This window comes from Hyperolius riggenbachi, chromosome 3 (genome assembly GCF_040937935.1).
Source record: "Hyperolius riggenbachi isolate aHypRig1 chromosome 3, aHypRig1.pri, whole genome shotgun sequence".
In the NCBI taxonomy this organism is placed as follows: Eukaryota; Metazoa; Chordata; class Amphibia; order Anura; family Hyperoliidae; genus Hyperolius; species Hyperolius riggenbachi.
The window spans coordinates 194,569,528-194,591,863 of NC_090648.1; the positions used below are offsets into that span (position 1 = coordinate 194,569,528).

Here is a 22,336-nt window from a genome sequence, read left to right on the forward strand (position 1 = left end):
GAAAGTCGAACTCCATTGACAGCTGTTGAAAGAGAACCCTTGGATGAAGCATGTTCTTCATTTTGGGCAAGCTCATTAGAACAAAGCATTAATTGATAGGAGGTTTGATACGGGCCTCTGTTTGGTGGAGGGCTAGGACTTGTTGGAGAGGTCGGTGGTGTCTCAGAAGGGCTGCGAGGAAAGATGACCAATGAAGTACAGCGTCTGAGATGCAGCTTTCCCTTTTTCCTAGAAGGCAGGTTTTCCCTTTTTATAGTCTTATCCAATTCAGCCTGATCAAATGGAAATGTGCTTTTGCATCTATCTAGAACCTGTCGAACATTGTCAGTTTTTGAAGATTCTCTTTCTGTATTCTTACTGGCTTCAGTCCTCCCAAGCATATTATTAATGTAACTGGCATCGACTAAAGAATGGGTGCAGCTACTATTGTCACTTAAGATGCTGTTTGCACATGAGCCAGTGTCACTTGTGGTACTTGTGCAAGATCCATAGTCACTGCTGTTGCTGCTGAATGATCCATTTTCACTGGTGGCAATACTGCACAAACTGCCATTCTCCACAGAGGTGTTATCAGGCAATCCACAGTCATTTACGACTGGGTGACAGCTATAATTCCTGCTTACATTATAACCACAATTAATCCCATCCTGGTAAGCACTGACGAATGAAATGTCTTCCGCATCGACGTCTGTGTTGCCAGATTGATGACATCTACTATTTCTACTAGGCTGTAAAGAAATCTGCAGCGATGTGCTCTTTTTGCTAGGTGGTGACACAGCATTACCTTGATGTGACTGAACAGTTTCTGGTGAAGGTGACAGCTGTAACGTTTGCCGTGGGGAAAGTCTCATCTGGATCACACTTGGTACGGAGAACTGAGAAAGTCTTTTGAAACACATGTGGATATTGCCGTCCAGTCCATTGTCCGAGCTTTCTGGCAGTGGATCGGTGTTACTTCTTCTGGTAGCAAAATGAAGCCTTAACCGACGTGCCATTTGTTCTTTGTGAACATATTATTGATCCAGACATACAAGGCTTGTCTTCTCTAAGAGCAGACCAGAAGCAGAAAAACATGAAGAAGGTCTGTGATACACGGCAAGGAAAAGCAGAGAACTGCTTCATGTGTCCCAGTCAAATGCAGGAAAATGATGAGCCACGGGGTAAAGCAATGCACGTCATGAAACAAACAAACCATTCCTAACTCCACGGTTCTGAAAGCGTCTTGGATTGCTTGTACTTCAACTGCTTTCACTAACAGAGATCTTCATTTCTAACGACCTTTAAGCTCAGCTCTGCTGCTGCACACTGGCTGAACTGCTGCCAAGCCAGATTTAATTATACCTTCTATAATATGCATGAATGAGTCCTTCCCAAAAACAACCCCATGCCTTCCCTGCAAACCTAACTGTGCTTTCTGCTTTAGTCACCCAGGCTGAACACATGTCCTAGATGAATCTGCATGTCTAAACTTCCCTGTGAAGTGCACAGCCCCTAATATTTTTACCCATGCATATAGTGTTACAGGAAGTTGCAGGAAAAGAAGTTCCACATAATCGAGAATCAAAAGTTAGGATTGCGTTACCAGAAACTGTCCTTAATAGAAAACTTTAAAAATTCTGCTCTGTAGGAAACCACTGGCATTCATATGAAAATCGCAAGTTCCAACAGAATGAGAAACCGTACGCTGGCTCATAAAAAGTTTAAAGCAGAAAGATAATATTTAAATCATAACAGAGTGTGAGGTGTTCACACTGAAATTTACATCCTCACATAGCCACTGATACTTCACACATGTCTCAGTTTACAGGAGAATTCTAAGTAAATCACCACAAAACTTAATAACCAGTGGTGATTATAGTTTTGGGGTTTTTTTTTTTTTTTACTCTTTCATATTGACAATTTCAAATCAACGTCTCACCCCTAGAATATATGCAATATCATTAAACTCTTTAAAAAAATGTAACTCAATGCCTCACAGTTCACAGTTGTTTAAAATATATTTTTTTGAATCATAAAAATATTTTTCAGTTTAAAAAAAATTCATGAAGTATCTGAACGTCATGTCATTTTGTTACAAATTGAAACGAAGGTGACATCTAGTGGTCACACAGGGATATACCATACTTAAAATTACACACAGAATGAAAGTCTTCAGCACAAACTATTTTTTTCTTCAAATCAGGGACAATGGGTTAATGGCCATACATCAGACGACTTGGCGGTCGATCAACCATCCGCTTAGATTACTATAATGGAATGAGAAGAAAAATCGGTGTTGCCAAGTGCGTGCCCGAACGACGATGCAACCAATTTCAGGCCAAAACTGGTCACATGAATAGCCTAAACATGCTTAACCACTTCCCGACCGCCGTATTGACAATTGGCGGCCGAGAAGTGAACCCCGCAAGGACCGCCGTATAGACAAATGGCGGCGGTCCTTGTAGGGGCATGGGCTGAGCGATCGCGTCATCCGTGACGCGATCCTCCACTGGCGCTTGTCACCGCTCACCCGCCGCAACATCCCGCCGGCCATACGGAAGCGCCGGCGGGATGTTAACCCGACGATCGCCGCATACAAAGTGTATAATACACTTTGTAATGTTTACAAAGTGTATTACACAGGCTGCCTCCTGCCCTGGTGGTCCCAGTGTCTGAGGGACCACCAGGGCAGGCTGCAGCCACCCTATGTCGCACCCAAGCACACTGATTTCTCCCCCCCCTGCCCCAGATCGCCCACAGCACCCCTCAGACCCCCCCCCCCCTGCCCACCCCCCAGACCCCTGTTTGCACCCAATCACCCATCAATCACTCCCTGTCACTATCTGTCAACGCTATTTTTTTTACCCCCCCCCCCCCCTGATCACCCTCCCACCCCTCAGATTCTCCCCAGACCCCCCCCCGACCCCCCCCCCCCCCCTGTGTACTGTATGCATCTATCCCCCCTGATCACCTGTCAATCACCCATCAATCACCCCCTGTCACTGCCACCCATCAATCAGCCTCTAACCTGCTCCTTGCGGGCAATCTGATCACCCACACCGATAGATCGCCCGCAGATCCGACATCAGATCACCACCCAAGCGCAGTGTTTACATCTATTCTCTCCTCTAAACACCCACTAATTACCCATCAATCACCCCCTATCACCACCTGTCACTGTTACCCATCAGATCAGACCCTAATCTGCCCCTTGCGGGCACCCAATCACCCGCCTACACGCTCAGATTGCCCTCAGACCCCCCCCTTATCAATTCGCCAGGGCATTATTTACATCTGTCCTTCCCTGTAATAACCCACTGATCACCTGTCAATCACCCATCAATCACCCCGTCACTGCCACCCATCAATCACCCCCTGTCACTGCCACTCATCAATCAGCCCCTAACCTGCCCCTTGCGGGCAATCTGATCACCCACCCACACCAATAGTTCGCCCGCAGATCCGACGTCAGATCACCTCCCAAGTGCAGTGTTTATATCTGTTCTCTACCCTAAACACCCACTAATTACCCATCAATCACCCCCTGTCACTGCTGCCTATCAGATTTGACCCCTATCTGCCCCTAGGGCACTCAATCACCCGCCCACACCCTCAGAATGCCCTTAGGCCCCAGCCCTGATCACCTCGCCAGTGCATTGCTTGCATCTATTCCCCCCTCTAATCACACCTTGAGACACCCATCAATCACCTCCTGTCACCCCCTAGCACACCTACCCATCAGATCAGGCCCTAATTTGCCCCGTGTGGGCTCCTGATCACTCGGCCAAACCCTCAGATCCCCCTCAGACCCCCTTCCGATCACCTCCCCAGTGCATTGATTGCATCTATTTTCCCCTCTAACCACCCCCTGAGACACCCATCAATCACCTCCTGTCACCCCCTAGCACTCCTATCCATCAGATAAGGCCCAATACAACCTGTCATCTAAAAGGCCACCCTGCTTATGACCGGTTCCACAAAATTCGCCCCCTCATAGACCACCTGACATCAAAATTTTCAGATGCTTATACCCCTGAACAGTCATTTTGAGACATTTGGTTTCTAGACTACTCACGGTTTTGGGCCCGTAAAATGCCAGGGCGGTATAGGAACCCCACAAACTGACTCCATTTTAGAAAGAAGACACCCCAAGGTATTCTGTTAGTAGTACGGTGAGTTCATAGAAGATTTTATTTTTTGTCAAAAGTTAGCGGAAATTGATTTTTGTTTTTTTTTCACAAAGTGTCATTTTTCACTAACTTGCGACAAAAAATAAAATCTTCTATGAACTCACCATACACCTAACGGAATACCTTGGGGTGTCTTCTTTCTAAAATGGGGTCACTTGTGGGGTTCCTATACTGCCCTGGCATTTTAGGGGGCCTAAACCGTGAGGAGTAGTCTAGAAAACAAATGCCTCAAAATGACCTGTGATTAGGACGTTGGGCCCCTTAGCGCACCTAGGCTGCAAAAAAGTGTCACACATGTGGTATCGCCGTACTCAGGAGAAGTAGTATAATGTGTTTTGGGGTTTATTTTTACACATACCCATGCTGGGTGGGAGAAATCTCTCTGTAAATGGACAATTGTGTGTAAAAAAAAAAAAAAACAATTGTCATTTACAGAGATATTTCTCCCACCCAGCATGGGTATGTGTAAAAATACACCCCAAAACACATTATACTACTTCTCCTGAGTACGGCGGTACCACATATGTGGCACTTTTTTACACCCTAAGTACGCTAAGGGGCCCAAAGTCCAATGAGTACCTTTAGGATTTTACAGGTCATTCATACTCCTAACGGAATACCTTGGGGTGTCTTCTTTCTAAAATGGTGTCATTAGTGGGGTTCCTATACTAGAATATATATATATATATATATATATATATATATATATATATATATATATATATATATATATATATATATATATATATATATATATATATATATATATATATATATATATATATATATATATATATTATATATATATATATATATATATATATCTAACTATAGTCAATTACCTCTTCATACTACATTTTCCAGCTCTAGGAGATAGAGTGACAAACCAATATTTGCCAGACACAGATATTTGTCTCAATCCACTTGCAAAACCACCTTCCCCTACCTATGCTGTAGCCCAACTTAATGATAAACTGCACACAATCCTGCAGCGAAAACGATACAGTTGCAAATTAAGAAATACAGGGTGGTGTAGACCACGTAGCTGTACAAAACAGCCTTTGTCTTAATATACTGTTCACTAGTGATATACTGTGTTTACAGAGCAAATACCAATTCACATTTGTCTTAAAGTGTACCTGAGACAATAGTTTAAAGAAAATGATACATACCTGCGGCTTCCTCCAGCCCCCTTCAGGCTAATCGGCCCCTCCCGTCCGCCACCGCCTGGATCTTCAGCTAGGGGTTCGGGTAATTTGGCCAATCAGGGACAATCCGCCGGGTGGAAAATGGCCATGCGGGAGCACTCTGTGCAGAACATTCCCGGCGAACAGAGAGTGCCAAGGCGCACCTGTCCAGCTGGGCCATGCATGCACACTACGCCCCAACTGACTTAAGTACCGGGAACAATAGCGAAAGATTCAGGCGTCGGATGGGGATGGCGAGGGACCTATTAGCTAGAGGAAGCCCTAGGTATGACTTATTTCATTTCAGGTTTACATTAAAGGTTGCTAAATGTAATTTTGCCTTCTTAAAACAGAAGGTATTTGCGATAATTCATCTGTAAGTGAGCATCTGTAATTTCCCATGATGCATCACTCCCTAATATGCAAATCATCTCTTTATGCCCTTGAAAACAAGACTGCACATGCAGAACTGCTGGTGTATTGTGAACTTGAAGCGAATACATTTTACAGAGCCACACCAATCCAGCTCTTAAGAGTTCATATACTTGGCCAATAAAAATAAAAATAGTTAAGACCATACATTTTCCCACTTGTCCCTGCTCCCTTTCTTTGGTAATCGGTTTATGGTTCCACAGTGATTGCACTAAAGAGGACATCAATCTCTGCTTCAAAGATGACCTCCACTAACATCCCCTTTAAGTAAGATGCACTATGTGCGCCTTTCATTCAGTGGGCCACTAATCTCATGTTTCCCACAGTTTCGCTGACTAGAAATTGGGGACGGCTGCCACAGAGGCTGTTTGGATTACAGAAGAAGAGGCACATGGACCAGTGAGATCCTTATAGGAGAGGGGAAAAAAATCCCCCTCTTCTGTAATACTCCCATAAGGACTGATATGTACCTATGCCTACACTAACTCTGCTTACTTAAAAAGAGCATTACAATTTACCATTTTGTTAATCCAGCCACACAAGTGATCATGGAATCAGTATGTTTTCCCAGCATTCTCTGCACCGTCAAAACTACTGCGGTAGTAAAACTGGAAAAAAAAAAAAAAAAAAAAAAAAGGACATACCAAGCGGTTTTCATCAAATACTTCAAAGAGAAGCCTGTGCTTCTTGGGATACACCTGGAAAAGAAAACAGGTACCCATTCCATTACAAGAGGGTAAAACAAATATTCAAAGATTTAGAAGACTCATTAAAAATATTACTTGGCAAAACTTCGATAACCAGTTATTTTAATCCAAATGTTACAGTTTAAGGTTTTTTATACATTTCAGGTTTTATATATACACATATCAGAGCACCATCTAATCGAGTCCAAAGATTACCTCAAATTTTAAACTTAAATGCCCAAGAAAACCTTTACCTTTCCACTTACACTAATAAAATTCACGACACATACTACATGAAGTATTTTTTGAGCATTTAAAAAAAGAAAAAAAAAGCCACTTCAGATATAGACATTTTCAACCACAGACTGTGGGGGAAATTTTTTTTTCAATTTTACTATCAAAGCTACACTGCTCAGAAATAGTTCAGAGGAAAAGCTCAAATTGTATCCCATCTATTGAGATCAGAGACCCGAAACCGTTTGGAGCATTTAGAGAGTGGACATCTCCAGGTTTATCTGACTTTTATTGGCACTGAATAGTGCAGCATTAAGGCGATTGTATTTTGTCACGGGTGCCTGTGATACCCTGTGCGATTTTTTTGTTTTAACTTGCTTATGGTATTTGTACCAATGAATTTGCATTTTATGTTATAGATACAACCCAGTGCCTCATTTATATTTGGTTGCGGTACCACTATCTGTGTTGGAGCACTGGGTGTTTGCAGGTTTAACAATTTGATGACTCTGTAAAGTATACTGTAAAGAGCACTGTCTGTGCTAAGGATTGAATCATTTATTGAGATCCGGGTGATCCATAAAGGCCCATACATACTTGCAACTTAGGTTAAGTAAGACTATTGTTTGAGGTCATTCTGGGCATCTAATTCAAGTGAACAGTTGTTTCCCGATGCCAACTGGGGGCTGGTGCACACCAGAGCGGTTCTGGAGCATTTAAAAACACTAGCTGTTTGAAAACCGGGATGGTGCACACCAGAGCGGTTTGTTTTTTCCACAAACGCAAACTCGGGGGCTGCAGCATTTTTTAGATTTCTGAGGTGTTTCTGCCTCAATGTAAAGTATAGGAAAAGCGCAAATGTTTTTGTTACAGTAGCTGTTCAGTAACCGTTTTACTGCAATATTTTAAATCTGCTACACAAAAACACTCCAAAAAACGCTAGGCATGTTTAGAAAATCTCTCTAAACATGCCTAGAATCGCTTTGAAAATCTGCTTCAAAAACCTCTAGTGTTTTGAGGATCTGCTAGAGGTTTTTGGTGTGCACTGGCCCTAACTCTTTAGCCACCCATGGCAGATTACTAGTTTCAGTGGCGTAACTAGGGAGCTTGGGGCCCCGATGCAAGTGTTACATGGGGCCCCTAGCACTATTAAAGAGACACTGAATCGGTAAAAAAAAACATGATATAATGATTTGTATGTGTAGTACAGCTAGAAAATAAAACATTAGGCGCAAAGACACAAGTCTAATATTGTTTCCAGTACAGGAAGAGTTAATAAACTCCAGTTATCTAAACAAAAGAGCCATTGAGCTCCACTACTTTGGCAGACAACTCTGTCTGGCACTGCATTTTTTTTTCTGCAGAGAACAGGTCAAAAGGTCACTAGCCTGCTCTGTAAAATCATTTAGAATGCTGTGCAGTGAGTAAACAGCAAATATTAGAGAATGATGCAATGTTATAAAAAAAACTATATAACAAAATAAAAAGATGAGAATATTTTCTTTGCTACCAATGTTCTAGTAATTATCCATACTACACAACTAATTCATTATAACAATTTTTTTTTTGCTTCAGTGTCTCTTTAATATGGAGCCCCAAAACCTGCAAAGGACCTCTGCAATGTCAGAGAGGTGTAATCAGAGTAAGAAAACAGCTCAAGAATTACCACTATGCAATGCACATATAGAGCTGTTCATTATTAGCATAACACCAATACAAAGCTAATAAGATGGATGAAAGATGGTGCCTAGTGGGCCCCTCTGGCCCAAGGGCTCCGGTGCGGTCGTGACCTCTGCAACTCCTATTGCTACGCCACTACTTTCATGCACCACAGGTGCTCTTACACACCTCACTTTAAAAAGGTCTCTCACCCATCTGTACAGATTGTTTGGGCATCCACTTTGAAATAATGACTATGCCGACATGCTGCTTGGGGTGAGAAGGGGCCGTTGTCCTAAAACTAACGTTCGATACAGAGGTACACACAAGGAAGCATTACAACTCAAAATTGTAGCTTGGATCTTCCACTCACTGTGTCAATGGGATGGGAGCCAAAAACATAAGGGAGAGACTGTTACCACAATGTCTAAGTGCTATATGCACAACTGATGTAGGTGCTTACATGGATTTACACTCTGGGTTGCAATACATTTCTTTGATGGGTTTGATCTACTGTACCAAGCAAAAAAAATACCCTGTTTTTATTATTCCAGTGACAATTTCAGTATTCACTGCTTACAATTTCTTACCTTACTTTATTGCTTCACCTTTGCCTCAGAATCAGTCAGAAGGTTTTAAACAAAAGATATTTTACTTTATAAAAGATTTCCTAAAACTGCTGCACAGACCTTAGAAAATGGCAAAAATTCATCATAAAGTCAAGCCTGGCTAATATAAAATACAGCACATGAAACCCTCTAGATGTTTGTAATTCAATAACTAGTTTCAAGCCACTAACTGAGCACGAGACAGTAGTAAGTACTACAAATGATATGGAAGGCTGTGCCTTTATTCTTACCCTTCATAGAAAGAAATGAAATCGATAACCTAAGGTTTTTATATTTTCTACCTCACATGTAAAAGGGAGATCATCTAACATGCACTGGATGTGATTTTCAGGTGAAAATCATTACCAGTGTGGTAATAGAAGGGGTAATCAGATTACTTGCTCATAAATAACAGACTTGATTACCGTAATAGCTATAAAACCCATTTACAAAACATCATCCACATTACTTACTCTGAGTAATACTTCCTCATTCCACTTCGGGTTCAAGTTCTGAAACGAGAAAATTTCGCAACCACATTATGAACGCTTTAATATTTTGTAAATCTTGCTAATTGAATGTAAGAATCTATTTACAGTGGGTATATAAAAGGGTCAACTCTTTCAAAATATCCATATGGTCCATATGTTGGTGCTTTGCAGCCTGAAATGAAGAAACTCAAATACATTTCCCAATGTATTTCCTGAATGCATAAATTGCAGAAACACTGCGCCTGCACACAACGCTCCATACCACGTGAGCGTGGTGACCAGCGGGGCTCGTGCAGTCGCAGTGGATGCCAACCTGGCTAGGTCAGATGCGATTGGTAAGATGCACTGTCTTTCCCAGGAGAGGAAGTTAGGATGTGTGCTCCTAATCCATTGATAGGTTTGATGCAATGAACGTGTTTGCATGTCTGCACTATGCATGTTACAGGGCCAGAGTTAGGACACCTATGTTTACCTGGGTACTTCTACGCAGTATAGGTGACTAAGCATAAGAATGCATTCTTCTGTGAACTAAAACCCTGGCTTTTAATTTAGCTGTAGGGATAACAGTTGTGCCTGGATGAGTAAATCTGTGAATGCATTTGTTTGAACATTTGCATGTGAGTGTGCGAAGGGTTAATTGATTTTTGCTGTTTCTAGCCACACCCCCTTCAGCACCTCCCTTTCCCTAATAATTTATTTAATGTCCTAACTAGAGGCGATGTGCCTGGATATATGTATGTTTATTCTTATCATTGACCCCTGTGGCTAGGGTCCAATTCGGTGCACTCCCCCCTTCCCCTGTATGTTTGTCAGCATGCAGACAGCTTATGCTGGTGTATGCGCATGGTGCACATAGACACATAACGTTAGCTCCCTTGTGCGATTGGTAAGATGCACTGTCTTTCCCAGGAGAGGAAGTTAGGATGTGTGCTCCTAATCCATTGATAGGTTTGATGCAATGAATGTGTTTGCATGTCTGCACTATGCATGTTACAGGGCCAGAGTTAGGACACCTATGTTTACCTGGGTACTTCTACGCAGTATAGGTGACTAAGCATAAGAATGCATTCTTCGGTGAACTAAAACCCTGGCTTTTAATTTAGCTGTAGGGATAACAGTTGTGCCTGGATGAGTAAATCTGTGAATGCATTTGTTTGAACATTTGCATGTGAGTGTGCGAAGGGTTAATTGATTTTTGCTGAAACAAAGGGGATCCCAGGCCCCCGGAGCTGCAGTGAGGGACATAGCAGCTGCCAGGGGCTGGAGGAAGCCCCATGTAAGTAGCTCTCTTTTTTTTTTTAGGAGCTCGGATGTTTCCGTTAAAGGCTTCCTCCAGCTCCAAGCTCCCAGGATGTCCCTCGCCGCAGCTCTCCCCGCAGTCCGTCCCAGGTCCGTCCCGGTCCCTGGCGATGATGTCAGAGCGACCGCCACACCGCCTGCGTGAGCGGCGCTGTCAATCACCGCCACGTGGGCCGGAGTGGTTTGCGCAGGCGCAGTAGTTCTGTGCTTGCGCAGTCCGCTCCAGCCCACGTGGCGGTGATTGACCGCGCCGCTCTAGTGCCCTTTAACCACTTAAGGACCGCCCCCAGCCGATGGGCGGCGGCAAAGTCCGGGCCCAAACGACCGCAATACGCCCATCGGCGGGGGCGGCTGCGGGAGTGGCTATGCGGCGATCGCGTCATTTGTGACGCGATCAGCCGCCGGGGACTGGCTCCGCCCACCGCTCGCTGTAACCCGCCGGCCGTTCGGAAGCGCCGGCGGGTTACTAGCTGCCCGATCGCCGCACGGAAAGTGTATAATAGGCTTTGTAATGTATACAAAGCCTATTATACTAACTTGTGACAAAAAAAAAAAAATCTTCTATGAACTCACCATACTCCTAACGGAATACCTTGGGGTGTCTTCTTTCTAAAATGGGGTAATTTGTGGGGTTCCTATACTGTCCTGGCATTTTAGGGGCCCTAAACCGTGAGGAGTAGTCTTGAAACCAAATTTCTCAAAATGACCTGTGAAATCCTAAAGGTACTCATTGGACTTTGGGCCCCTTAGCGCAGTTAGGGTGCAAAAAAGTGCCACACATGTGGTATCGCCGTACTCAGGAGAAGTAGTATAATGTGTTTTGGGGTGTATTTTTCCACATACCCATGCTGAGTGGGAGAAATATCTCTATAAATAGACAATTGTGTGTAAAAAAAAAAAAAAAATTGTCATTTACGGAGATATTTCTCCCACCCAGCATGGGTATGTGTAAAAATACACCCCAAAACACATTATACTACTTCTCCTGAGTACGGCAATACCACATGTGTGGCACTTTTTTGAAGCCTAACTGCGCTAAGGGGCCCAAAGTCCAATGAGCATCTTTAGGCTTTACAGGGGTGCTTACAATTAGGCACCCCCCAAAATGCCAGGACAGTGAACACACCCCACAAATGACCCCATTTTGGAAAGTAGACACTTCAAGGTATTCAGAGAGGAGCATAGTGAGTCCGTGGCAGATTTCATTTTTTTTTGTCGCAAGTTAGAAGAAATGGAAACTTTTTTTTTTTTTCTTTTTTGTCAGAAAGTGTCATTTTCCGCTAACTTGTGACAAAAAATAAAATCTTCTATGAACGCACCATGCCTCTCACTGAATACTTTGGGATGTCTTCTTTCCAAAATGGGGTCATTTGGGGGGTATTTGTACTTTCCTGGAATTTTAGCCCCTCATGAAACCTGACAGGTGCGCAGAAGTGTCAGAGATGCTTAAAAATGGGAAAATTCACTTTTGGCACCATAGTTTGTAAACGCTATAACTTTTACCCAATCCAATAAATATACACTGAATTTTTTTTTTTTTTTATCAAAGACATGTAGCAGAATAACTTTCGCGCTCAAATGTATAGGAAATTTTACTTTATTTGAAAAATGTCAGCACAGAAAGTTAAAAAAAATCATTTTTTTGCCAAAATTCATGTCTTTTTTGCTGAATATAATAAAAAGTAAAAATCGCAGGAGCAATCAAATAGCACCAAAAGAAAGCTGTATTAGTGACAAGAAAAAGGAGGTAAAATTCATTTAGGTGGTAGGTTGTATGAGCGAGCAATAAACCGTGAAAGCTGCAGTGGTCTGAATGGAGAAAAAGGCTCTGGTCCTTAAGGGGCGAAAAGACTGTGGTCCTGAAGTGGTTAATAGCCGTAATCCTGTTTATTTGCTACACTGGCACCTTTTTAACGTGTACGCATACCAGACTCCTGCTCTACCAATGACTGCCAAGTGCAATGGGCAGCTTGTGAAGCTAGCTGGATAAAGCTCTTGATAAACTCATTGGTGGCTGCAAAATTAAATAATACCTCGAAACGTGAGAGGGATATGGAGGCTGACATTTCTTTTTAAATAATGCACATTGCCTAGATGTCCTACTTGCATTCATTTGAAAAGGGTGCCTGGAAAAAGGGCGGCAGATGTAGCCAAGAAATGTAATTTTGGTTATGAAACCAGGATGATTTTGTACAAAATCCACAGCCCTGGTAAGTATTAGACTAAGGAGTCGGAGCCATTTTGGGTACCCGAAGTCGGAGTTGGAGTCTGAGTCGCAGTTTGAGTCGGAAGATTTTTGTACAGACTCCACAGCCCTGTATGAAACAGCGCCGTATATAGCTGAGAAAAGTGCTTTCGGTTATATGAGGGCACCAGATATAGCCGAAAAAAGTGATTTCCATTATAAAAGAGCACCAGATATAGCCAAGATAATCGATTTTTGTTATAAAAGGGTGCCAGATATAGCAGAGAAAAGTGATTAGTGATTACTATGACCTAACTTCTACCTACTCTCACACAGAACCCTTTCCCTGGTGGTGCCTAACCCCAAGACCTCCACCCAGTGGTGCCTAACCATAACACCCTCCCCTACATTGGTGGCCAACCCCGAGACCCAACATGACGAACCAATATACACACACACACACACACACACACACACACACACACACACACACACACACACACACACACACACACACACACACACACACACACACACACACACACACACACACACACACACACACACACACACACACACACACACACACACACACACACACACACACACACACACACACACACACACACACACACACCATGTCAAACATATAGAATTTATTTTCAACTGCTTTAACTGAATTTAATATAGTTGCAGCTGTATTTCAAATCAAACGTATACGAAAATATAACCGAATTTGTGACCGCATTATCTACCTAATCTTTAGACATTCTTATTGTAGAGCTTTTATATAGCAGTAAAAAATGGCGGGCACCCTTCCGCTTATAGCCGCAAATCCCGGCAAACAACCTTTAAGTGGCAGCACCCTTAACAGACGGCTCTGGCGTCCTTTTCAAATGATACGGTCCTGCTGATCCTCTGCCTCTAATACTTTAACCTTCCTGGCGGTAACCCCATAGTTCGGGGTAAGCCACGCAGGAGGATTTCTCAGGCCCTGCTGGGCCAATTTGCATAATTTTTTTTTGCTATACGCAGCTAGCACTTTGCTAGCTGTGTGTGCACGCCGATCGTTGCCGCTCCGTGCCGATTCGCTGTGCCGCCCCCGCCCCCACGCAGCCTGGCCTATCAGCGCCAGGCAGCGCTGAGGGGTGGATTGGGACTCCCGATGACGTCACAACGTCGATGAGGTCATGGCGACGGGGCAGCCCTCCAGGAAATCCCGTTCTTTGCACAGGATTTCCTGATCGCCGGAGGCGTTCGAAGCGGGTGGGGGGATGCCCCTCCTATCATGTAGCGAGCCCATGATTTAAAAAAAAAAAAAATTTAAAAAATTTAAACTGCTGCGCCCTGGCGGTTTTTAATAGACCGCCAGGAGGGTTAAGCCACAGACCTTGAACAAGCATGCAGATCAGATGTCTATTACAAATCTGACAAGATTAACTTCATGCTAGTTTCAGGTGTGTGATTTAGACCTTACTGATCAGAAAGATCAGCAGGACTGCAGGCAACTAGTATTGTTTAAAATGATATAAATATGGCAGCCTCCATAGGTCTCACACCTTAGGTTCCTGTTAACAACTTTAATCACTTCCTGCAATATGGAGGTTTATAAACCTGTTTGTGCATCTTTATTGCAAGCAGGATATGTGGCTAAACAAAATGTCTTGTGTGGAGTGCTAAAATATGTGAGTAAGTGGAGTTTTACATAAATAGCTAACTACAAACAAGAGGTGTAATGCTAGCTTCAGGCTTGAAAAAATGCTTGCAAAAATCCTGCAATAGCAGTAGAGTAATGTACTGTGTTAGCCATCAGTAAAAGCAGGAAGTTTTGAATCAGGATATAATTTATGAAAAAGGAGTAAGCTTTCAGCTAAGAAGCCTTCTTCATTCCTAAAGGCTTACAAGAATGCTAGTCAGCTAAAGGTGTTCTCTACAGGTCTGGGTATATAGCAGGGCTGTGGAGTCGGTACAAAAATCTTCCGACTCCCCAAAATGGCTCCGCCCCAGAATCCTTAGTCTAATACTTACCAGGGCTGTGGATTTTGTACAAAATCATCCGACTCCTCAGGTTATGAAATTACCGACTCCAACTCAGACTCCGGGTACCCAAAATTACTCCGACTCCTCGACTCCAACTCCGACTCCACAGCCCTGGTATATACTCGACAAATGCAAAGGAAAAGTCTTCATCTACACCAACCATGGATAATTTATAAAATATTTTTTAAAAACTTTGAGAAACCTTGCAGATGCAATACAGAACACCACAGAACAAGTGTGTCTAATAGGATTGTGCATACACTTGCACAGAATTCTTCTCAAAATATCAGATTCCCATGGCATCTGCCTTAGTATGACTAGATGGAAAAAGGATTGTACAAGTCCAAAAGGACAGTATGATGTGGGTGAAAAAGTGCTAAAAAGCACCACTTTTCGAGCAGTCAAATTAGACGGTATGTGTGTACAAATTACTATTAGGCACACTCATTTTAGTTAAGGTTCTTGGCAGAAAGTAAATCTTCTTCTCTGGTTCACCATCCCCGTTTGCTTTAGTCCTAGCTGTGTTCTTTGTAACTATAGTGGCAAACTCAGCAACTTTTTAATGCAAACCAAATAAAGGTTATATTTTATTGGTACATTAGAGCATTTCCCTTTGGGAACATATGTTGATAGGATACTCCCCCTTTCAAAGTGTTCTACTATTACATTTTCCCCAACTTCTGGCAACCCAGAAAATCTTACTACTAGCATCCCCAAGAGAAAAGAAAAAAATTAATTGTTTGAAATAAAGGAAGCACTACTGGTAAGTGTATTAACACATTTGCATACCTTCTTAACAGTTTTTGTTTGAATACTGGTGAGAATTCCATTTTCAGGATCATATAATGTCACTTTCACGTAGGGATCACTGTAAGACAATACAGCATAAAGGTTCACACATTAGAAAAAAAATACTTTATAAAAACATCTAATCTTTATGGTACATTGGATTACTGTATTTTTGTATATTTTTTCTTAGCCAATTCCTATTTTACTGTATTCCAGTAAACTATGTAAGACACCTTTCATTGTAACTCTTTGGCTGCAGTAGTGTCGGAGTCAAAAACATAAAACAAGCATGTGGCTAATCTAGTCTGACCTGCATACTTATTCAGGGTTTATGGCTGAAAGTATTACAGGCAGAAAATCAACAACAAAAACAGGTAATTTGCATGGGTAAAAAGAAAATATGCCAGCCTCCATATTCCTAACTTTTTTGGTCATGGAAATATGTAGGAATGCTAAAAATTTCTTCTGGATTCTGTAAAATTTTCTTCAGTATAAACAAATCATTTTCTGTAGAAGATAGAATTGTTCTAAGGTTGAGCCAACATTATCCATCCCGGTTTCTCAGTCTGGTGGCTTTGATATACAGTGCATATGGGAAGAATTCACAGCGCAATACTTTTTCCACATTTTGTTATGTTAAAGCTTTATTCCAAAATGGATTAAATTCCTCCGAATTCTACACACACAACTCCCCACAATGACAACATGAAAAAAAAAAAAAAAAAAAAAGTTTAACCACTTCACCACTGAGGGGTTTTACCCCTTGAACACCAGAGCAATTTTCACCTTTTAGCGCTCCATCCATTCATTCGTCTATAACTTTATTATTACTTATCGCAATGAAATGAACTATATCTTGTTTTTTTCGCCACCAATTAGGCTTTCTTTAGGTGGGACATTATGCCAAGAATTATTTTATTCTAAATGTGTTTTAATGGGAAAATAGGAAAAAATGTGGGAAAAAATTTTTTTTCAGTTTTCGGCCATTATAGTTTTTAACCACTTCGCCATATCTGGACGCATATATCCGTCCAGATAGGCAGTGGTGCTGCAGCCGTGTGGTGCGTGCGATCGGGCGCGCGCCCGAGCGCGCTCCCGCTGCCCCCCGATCAGTGAATGGGAATATAATTCCCATTCACCGATCTAAGTCCCCGGCAGAAATACCGACGCTTTCTCATCAGAGAGCGTGGTATTTCTGCCCCCAGGAAACTTCTTCTCTTCATTTTAGTTCCTAGATGCGACATTGTTCGCATCCAGGAATTTTTTGAATGTGGCCATCTTGTGGCCAAATAGTAAACTGCACCCACATACCTTTATTAAATAAAAAATACATTACATTACATCTAAAATTAGCAGTTTCCCTCACAAACTTAAATTACCCAAATACATTTTTGTATTAAAAAAAAATAAAAAAAATTACAATTAAAAAAAAAAAAAAATACATAAATAGTTACCTAAGGGTCTGAACTTTTTAAATATACATGTCAAGAGAGTATCTTATTAAATTTTTTAAAATTATAAGCTTGTAAATAGTGATGGACGCAAATTGAAAAATGCACCTTTATTTCTAAATAAAATATCGGCGCCATAAATTGTGATAGGGACGTAATTTAAACGGTGTAATAAGCGGGACAAATTTGCACATAAAATGCATAGGTTTTAATTACTGTAGCATGTATTAATTTTAAACTATAATGGCCAAAAACTGAGAAATAATGATTTTTTTCCATTTCCATCTTAATCTTCCTGTTAAAATGCATTTACAGTAAAGTGCCTCTTAGCAAAATGTACTACCCAAAGAAAGCCTAATTAGTGGCGGAAAAAACAAGATATAGATCAATTATTTTGATAAGTAGCGATAAAGTTATTCGCGAATGAATGGGAGGTGAACATTGCTCGGATGCATAAGATTTTCGAAGCTGTAGGCTGAAGTGGTTAAATAATGCATGCTACTGTAATTAAAACCCATGAAATGTATTTGCCCATTTGTCCCGGTTATAAAACCGTTTAAATTATGTCCCTATCACAATGTTTGGCGCCAATATTTTATTTGGAAATAAAGGTGCATTTTTTTCAGTTTAGCGTCCATCCCTAATTACAAGCCCGTAGTTTATAAAGTAACAGTGTTATACCCTCTTGACATAAATATTTAAAAAGTTCAGTCCCTAAGGTAACTATTTATGGTTTTTTTTTATTGTAATTTTATTTTTTATTTTTTTAAATTACAAAAAATAAATAAATTGGGGAGTGTGGGAGGTAATGAGTTAATTTATTGTGTAATACAATGTATTTGTATGTGTAAAATGCTTTAGGGTGTAGTTTACTATTTGGACACAAAATGGCCCCAGTCTGTTTACATGCGACCTGTAAGCGTCCGGAAGGACGCTTACAGGAAGCAGTAGGAGGCTGGGAAAATCACAATGATCGCGCTGTTTCTAATAGAAGCAGCAGATCATTGCGGGGGCTTAGATCAACGAACGGGAATGGATTTTCCTGTTCATTGATCTCCGGGCGAGCAGGCGGTGGCACGCACAAGCGGCGGGTGCGCGGACAGCGGCGGTAGCGCGGAAGGTACGGATTTCTCCGTCCCTGGTTTTTTAGGGGGGGAAAAAAAGGGACAGAGAAATTCGTACCGCCGGGGGTAAAGTGGTTAGGGTTTTGGCAAATGTATTAAAAAAACGTAAAACTGAGAAGCACATGTAAAGAAGTAATCACCTGTAAGTAGAAGGTCAAATCCACCAGGACTCTTCCTAAAGCTGGTTGGATATCTAAACTGAGCAATCGGGGAAGAAGGGCCTTATTCAGGGTGGTGACCAAAAACCTGATAGCCACTCTGTCCTCTGTGGAGAGAGAAGAACCTTCCAGAAGGACAACCATCTCTGCAGCAATCCACTAATCAGACCTGTATGGTAGAGTGACCAGATGGAAGCCACTCCTTGGTACATGGCAGCCCACCCAAAGTTTGCCAAAAAGGCACCTGAAGGACTCAGTCCATGAGAAACAAAATTCTCTGGTCTAATGAGACAAAGATTTACCTCTGATGTGAATGCCAGGCATCACATTTGGAGGAAACCAGGCACCACTCATCACCAGACCAATATCATTCCTACAAAGGTGGTGGCCGCATCATGCTGTGGGATGTTTTTTAGCGGCAGAAACTGGGAGACTAGTCAGGATAAAGAGAAAGATGACTGCAGCAACGTATAGAGGCATCCTGGGTGAAAACTTCCTCCTGACCGCTCTTGAACTCAGACTGGGACATAATCTTTCATTAGGACAAAACCCTAAGCACACAGCCAAGATATCAAAGGAGTGGCTTCAGGACAACTCTGTAAAATGTCCTCGAGTGGCCCAGACTTGAATTCATTCAAACATCTCTGAAGAGATCTTAAAATGGCTGTGCACGGACATTTCCCATCCAACCGGATGGAGCTTGAGAGGGTGCTGCAAAGAGGAATGGGTGAAACTGGCCAAGGATAGGTGTGCCAAGATTGTGGAATCATATTCAAAAATACTTGAGGCTGTAATTGCTGCCAAAGGTGCACTGACATAGTATTTAGCAAAGGCTGAGAATACTTATGTACAGTACATGTGATTTCTCAGATTTTTTTTTAATTTTAATAAATTCACCAAAACTTCAAGTAAACTTTTTTCATGTCAATATGGGGTGTTGTGTGTGGAATTCTGCAGGAAAAAATGAATTTAATCCATTTTGGAATAAGACTAACAAAATGTAGAAAAAGTGATGCGCTGTGAATACTTTCCAGATTGGGTTGATGTGGCTCTGTAAAATTTAAAGCTATAGGCTTGCTATACACCAGCAGGTCTGGATGTAAGCCTGGCATCAGGGGCATAAAGATATAAATTTGCATATTCAGTAGTTGTGCACTGTGGGTAACCACAGATGTTTACTTCAAGCTGAATTATCGCAAATTCCTTCTGTTTTAAGAAGGCAAACCACAATAATCATTGCATTTTAGGAGGAGGGCTTTTCGTTCTCTTTTAGTCCCCTATACTTTCCTTGTGGTTTTGGGTTACCCCAAGCCGCTTGGTCACTCTGTTAAAGTACATAACTGATTTGTGAAATTAGTTTTCTTCCCTTTTGTGACATGCGCTGACGTAATCCTCACATTCATGAATAACAGGTTTGTAGAGACTGTCAACTGTAAATTGAGAAAACTCAGCAAAATCAACGGAGATGGTTCCTGTCTGAATGCAGTGCTCTTTCTGCAAAGCAAGAAGCATGATCAGGCGCGTTTTCACAATTCGCTCAGTTTCCACGCACACAAGTTTGGATTTGAGATGACAGTCTACTGAAAACAATAGGCTACTTCCAATTCGTATTCGAGGAAAAAAAAAACAAAAAAACAAAAACAAGACAGATCCCTCCTGCATTTTTCTACAGATTGCACCCAAATCCCTATCGCCATTCACTAGCATGGCAGAAAAAAATCAGATGCAGATTCATGTCAGCATCGGTAGTGTGTCAGACACAACTATGCGCTTTGAGTCCTATTGGAGAAAAGCACTTTACAAGTGATTGTATTGTATTGTATTTCAGAGATAGACACCACTACACAGTGGAAATTGGGCCTAAAAATATTGGTGTGCTTAAAGTCTGACATCTTCTTAGTGCTCTAAATGCAGTAAGAGCAGTTCGAATGCAATGTTGGAATTGCATTGCAACAGAATGCAATTCCTTGCCATTGATTTAAAATAAAAAAGGGTGCTTAGGAATAAAAACTAAAAGTAGTACATATGCAACAGTTTTAAAAAGTCACAGAATTACTCTAGATACCGCTTTTTATAAGAGGTTCATACTGATGAAAAAAAATACATTTTCCAACTCCGACACCTCCAAAACTGAAAATTCTGGTAAGGGGCACACAGAGTATATGAAAGTAGTTCAGACTTCTATCCTGGACAACCTAAGATGACAATACATTTACATATTTGTAAAATGGAAAACGAGGCCATTAACTGGGAAATTGTAATGATTGGTCATTACTTACCTCGCCTCTCTCCTGCGCTGGCTCTTCTGCAATGGCGGTGGAGTGCAACGATCGCTCGTTCCACTTCAGCAGCTGGGTCCGATAGCTCCTCTAGTCTCCGTCCTGTAATGGCAGAGAGATGCCAGCCTGACTTCCTCCTTGGAGCTGGCGTCCCATTACTAGGTGCGCGCCTCTCGGCTGCCTAAATACCCTGCCTAATTAAGAGGCAGGGTATTTAAACCCTGCACACTCACAGATGGATGCTGTTGCATCCCTGGTCATCAGCCACAGCGTTCCATCACCATTTCCCTCCAAGTCGTTTCCCTTGTTGGCTTCCCTACTACCAGGATCTCCCCTCCAAGTAGTTTCCCCTTTTTGGCTAATCCCTATTGCTATCCTGCCTATCTGCTTGCTATCAGTCTGCAGCCTAACCAGGTTCCCTGCACTCCCAGACTCCTGTCTGCCATCCACCTATTTCCCAGCCTGCACTTCCGGCCTGCCTCCCTGTGCCTATCCCTGTCAAGTCTCCCTGCCTCACTCCCTGTCCTGCAGCTTCCCTGGGAATTTCCTCAGCCTGCAAGGTCCCTCCGGAACACTCCCAGTTACCTGTAGTTTTCCTGGGGATTCGCTCTGCCTGCTAGTTCCCACCAGGAGCTCTCCGGTCACCTGCAGCTTCCTGCATTTCCCTCAGCTTGCCAGTTCCCTCCGGGAGCTCTCCAGTCACCTGCAGCTTCCCTGGGGTTTCCTCAGCCTGCTAGTTCCCTCCTGGAACACTCCAGTCATCGGCAGTACCCACGGGGTTTCCCTCAGCCTGCCAGTTCCCTCAGTCTGCCTGTTCCCTCCTGGGTTCCTTGCCTGTCAGCTCCCATCACATGGACTACCTCTGAGTGTCAGTATCTCAGGGACTTACTCTGTCAGTCAGTACCCCTTCTAGGATTCTAGCTGTCAGCTTCTTACCCAGTATTCCCCCTGCCTGTCCATTGCCTCCCGGGAACCTGTCAGCCAGCTACCTTCCTGGGTTTTCCCCAGCCTACCAGTTCCGTTCTGGGATCCCTATTGGTTAGGCCTTCCTGTCCTGCCAGTCTGGTCCTGCTAGTCTGTCCTTGCCCAACAGTCCACTCTGCCAGTCTCCCCCATTACCCCGTTAGGTACCCTCTGTTCTTTCCGTCACTGGTGCGTTAGTCCTAGGGGTCGTGACCTTGTGAGCACCAGGCAGCAAAGTAGTCAGCCACCCACTAGGGGTGACGGCCCATCATCCCTTGCGGGATACACTGGTGAAGACCCGTGCTCGCTTAGATCCCATGCCCTGGGGCTACTTGTCCCTCGGTACCAATAATAAACCTCAATTGAGGACATATCCAAATGTACTAAATATATTAGGGGTTAAGTAAGCTTGGTGCCAGGTTATTTTATAACAGTTGTTCCCCCCCCCCCCCAATCATTCTCGACTTTGTCCAGGCCCTTTAAAGCCCATTTGCGCTTTGAAATGTTGGCGTCTTGTAATGCTTGCTGACCTATTAAAGCAGTTCTTTCGCGAAAATAGTAGGCAGTTAAAAAATGTGACAG

The 22,336-nt window shown here is 42.6% G+C and overlaps 2 protein-coding genes across 4 annotated transcripts in view; both read right to left on the reverse strand.

The window, feature by feature from the left end:
- Positions 1-22,336, reverse strand: part of NEDD4 (NEDD4 E3 ubiquitin protein ligase) — a 172,402-nt gene that overhangs the window by 99,709 nt on the left and 50,357 nt on the right. For all 3 annotated transcript variants that reach the window (XM_068275495.1, XM_068275496.1, XM_068275494.1), the window contains exons 3-5: positions 15,780-15,858; positions 9,449-9,487; positions 6,433-6,486 (exon numbers count right to left, since the gene is read on the reverse strand). In XM_068275495.1, the coding sequence (XP_068131596.1) occupies positions 6,433-6,486; positions 9,449-9,487; positions 15,780-15,858 (172 nt within the window). The remainder of the gene's footprint in view (positions 1-6,432; positions 6,487-9,448; positions 9,488-15,779; positions 15,859-22,336) is intronic.
- On the reverse strand, positions 3-1,451 carry LOC137560750 (E3 ubiquitin-protein ligase NEDD4-like; the record flags this gene model as incomplete). The annotated part of the gene is made up of 1 exon (XM_068271900.1): positions 3-1,451. A coding segment is annotated over exon 1 (993 nt), but the record flags the coding sequence as incomplete, so codon positions are not given.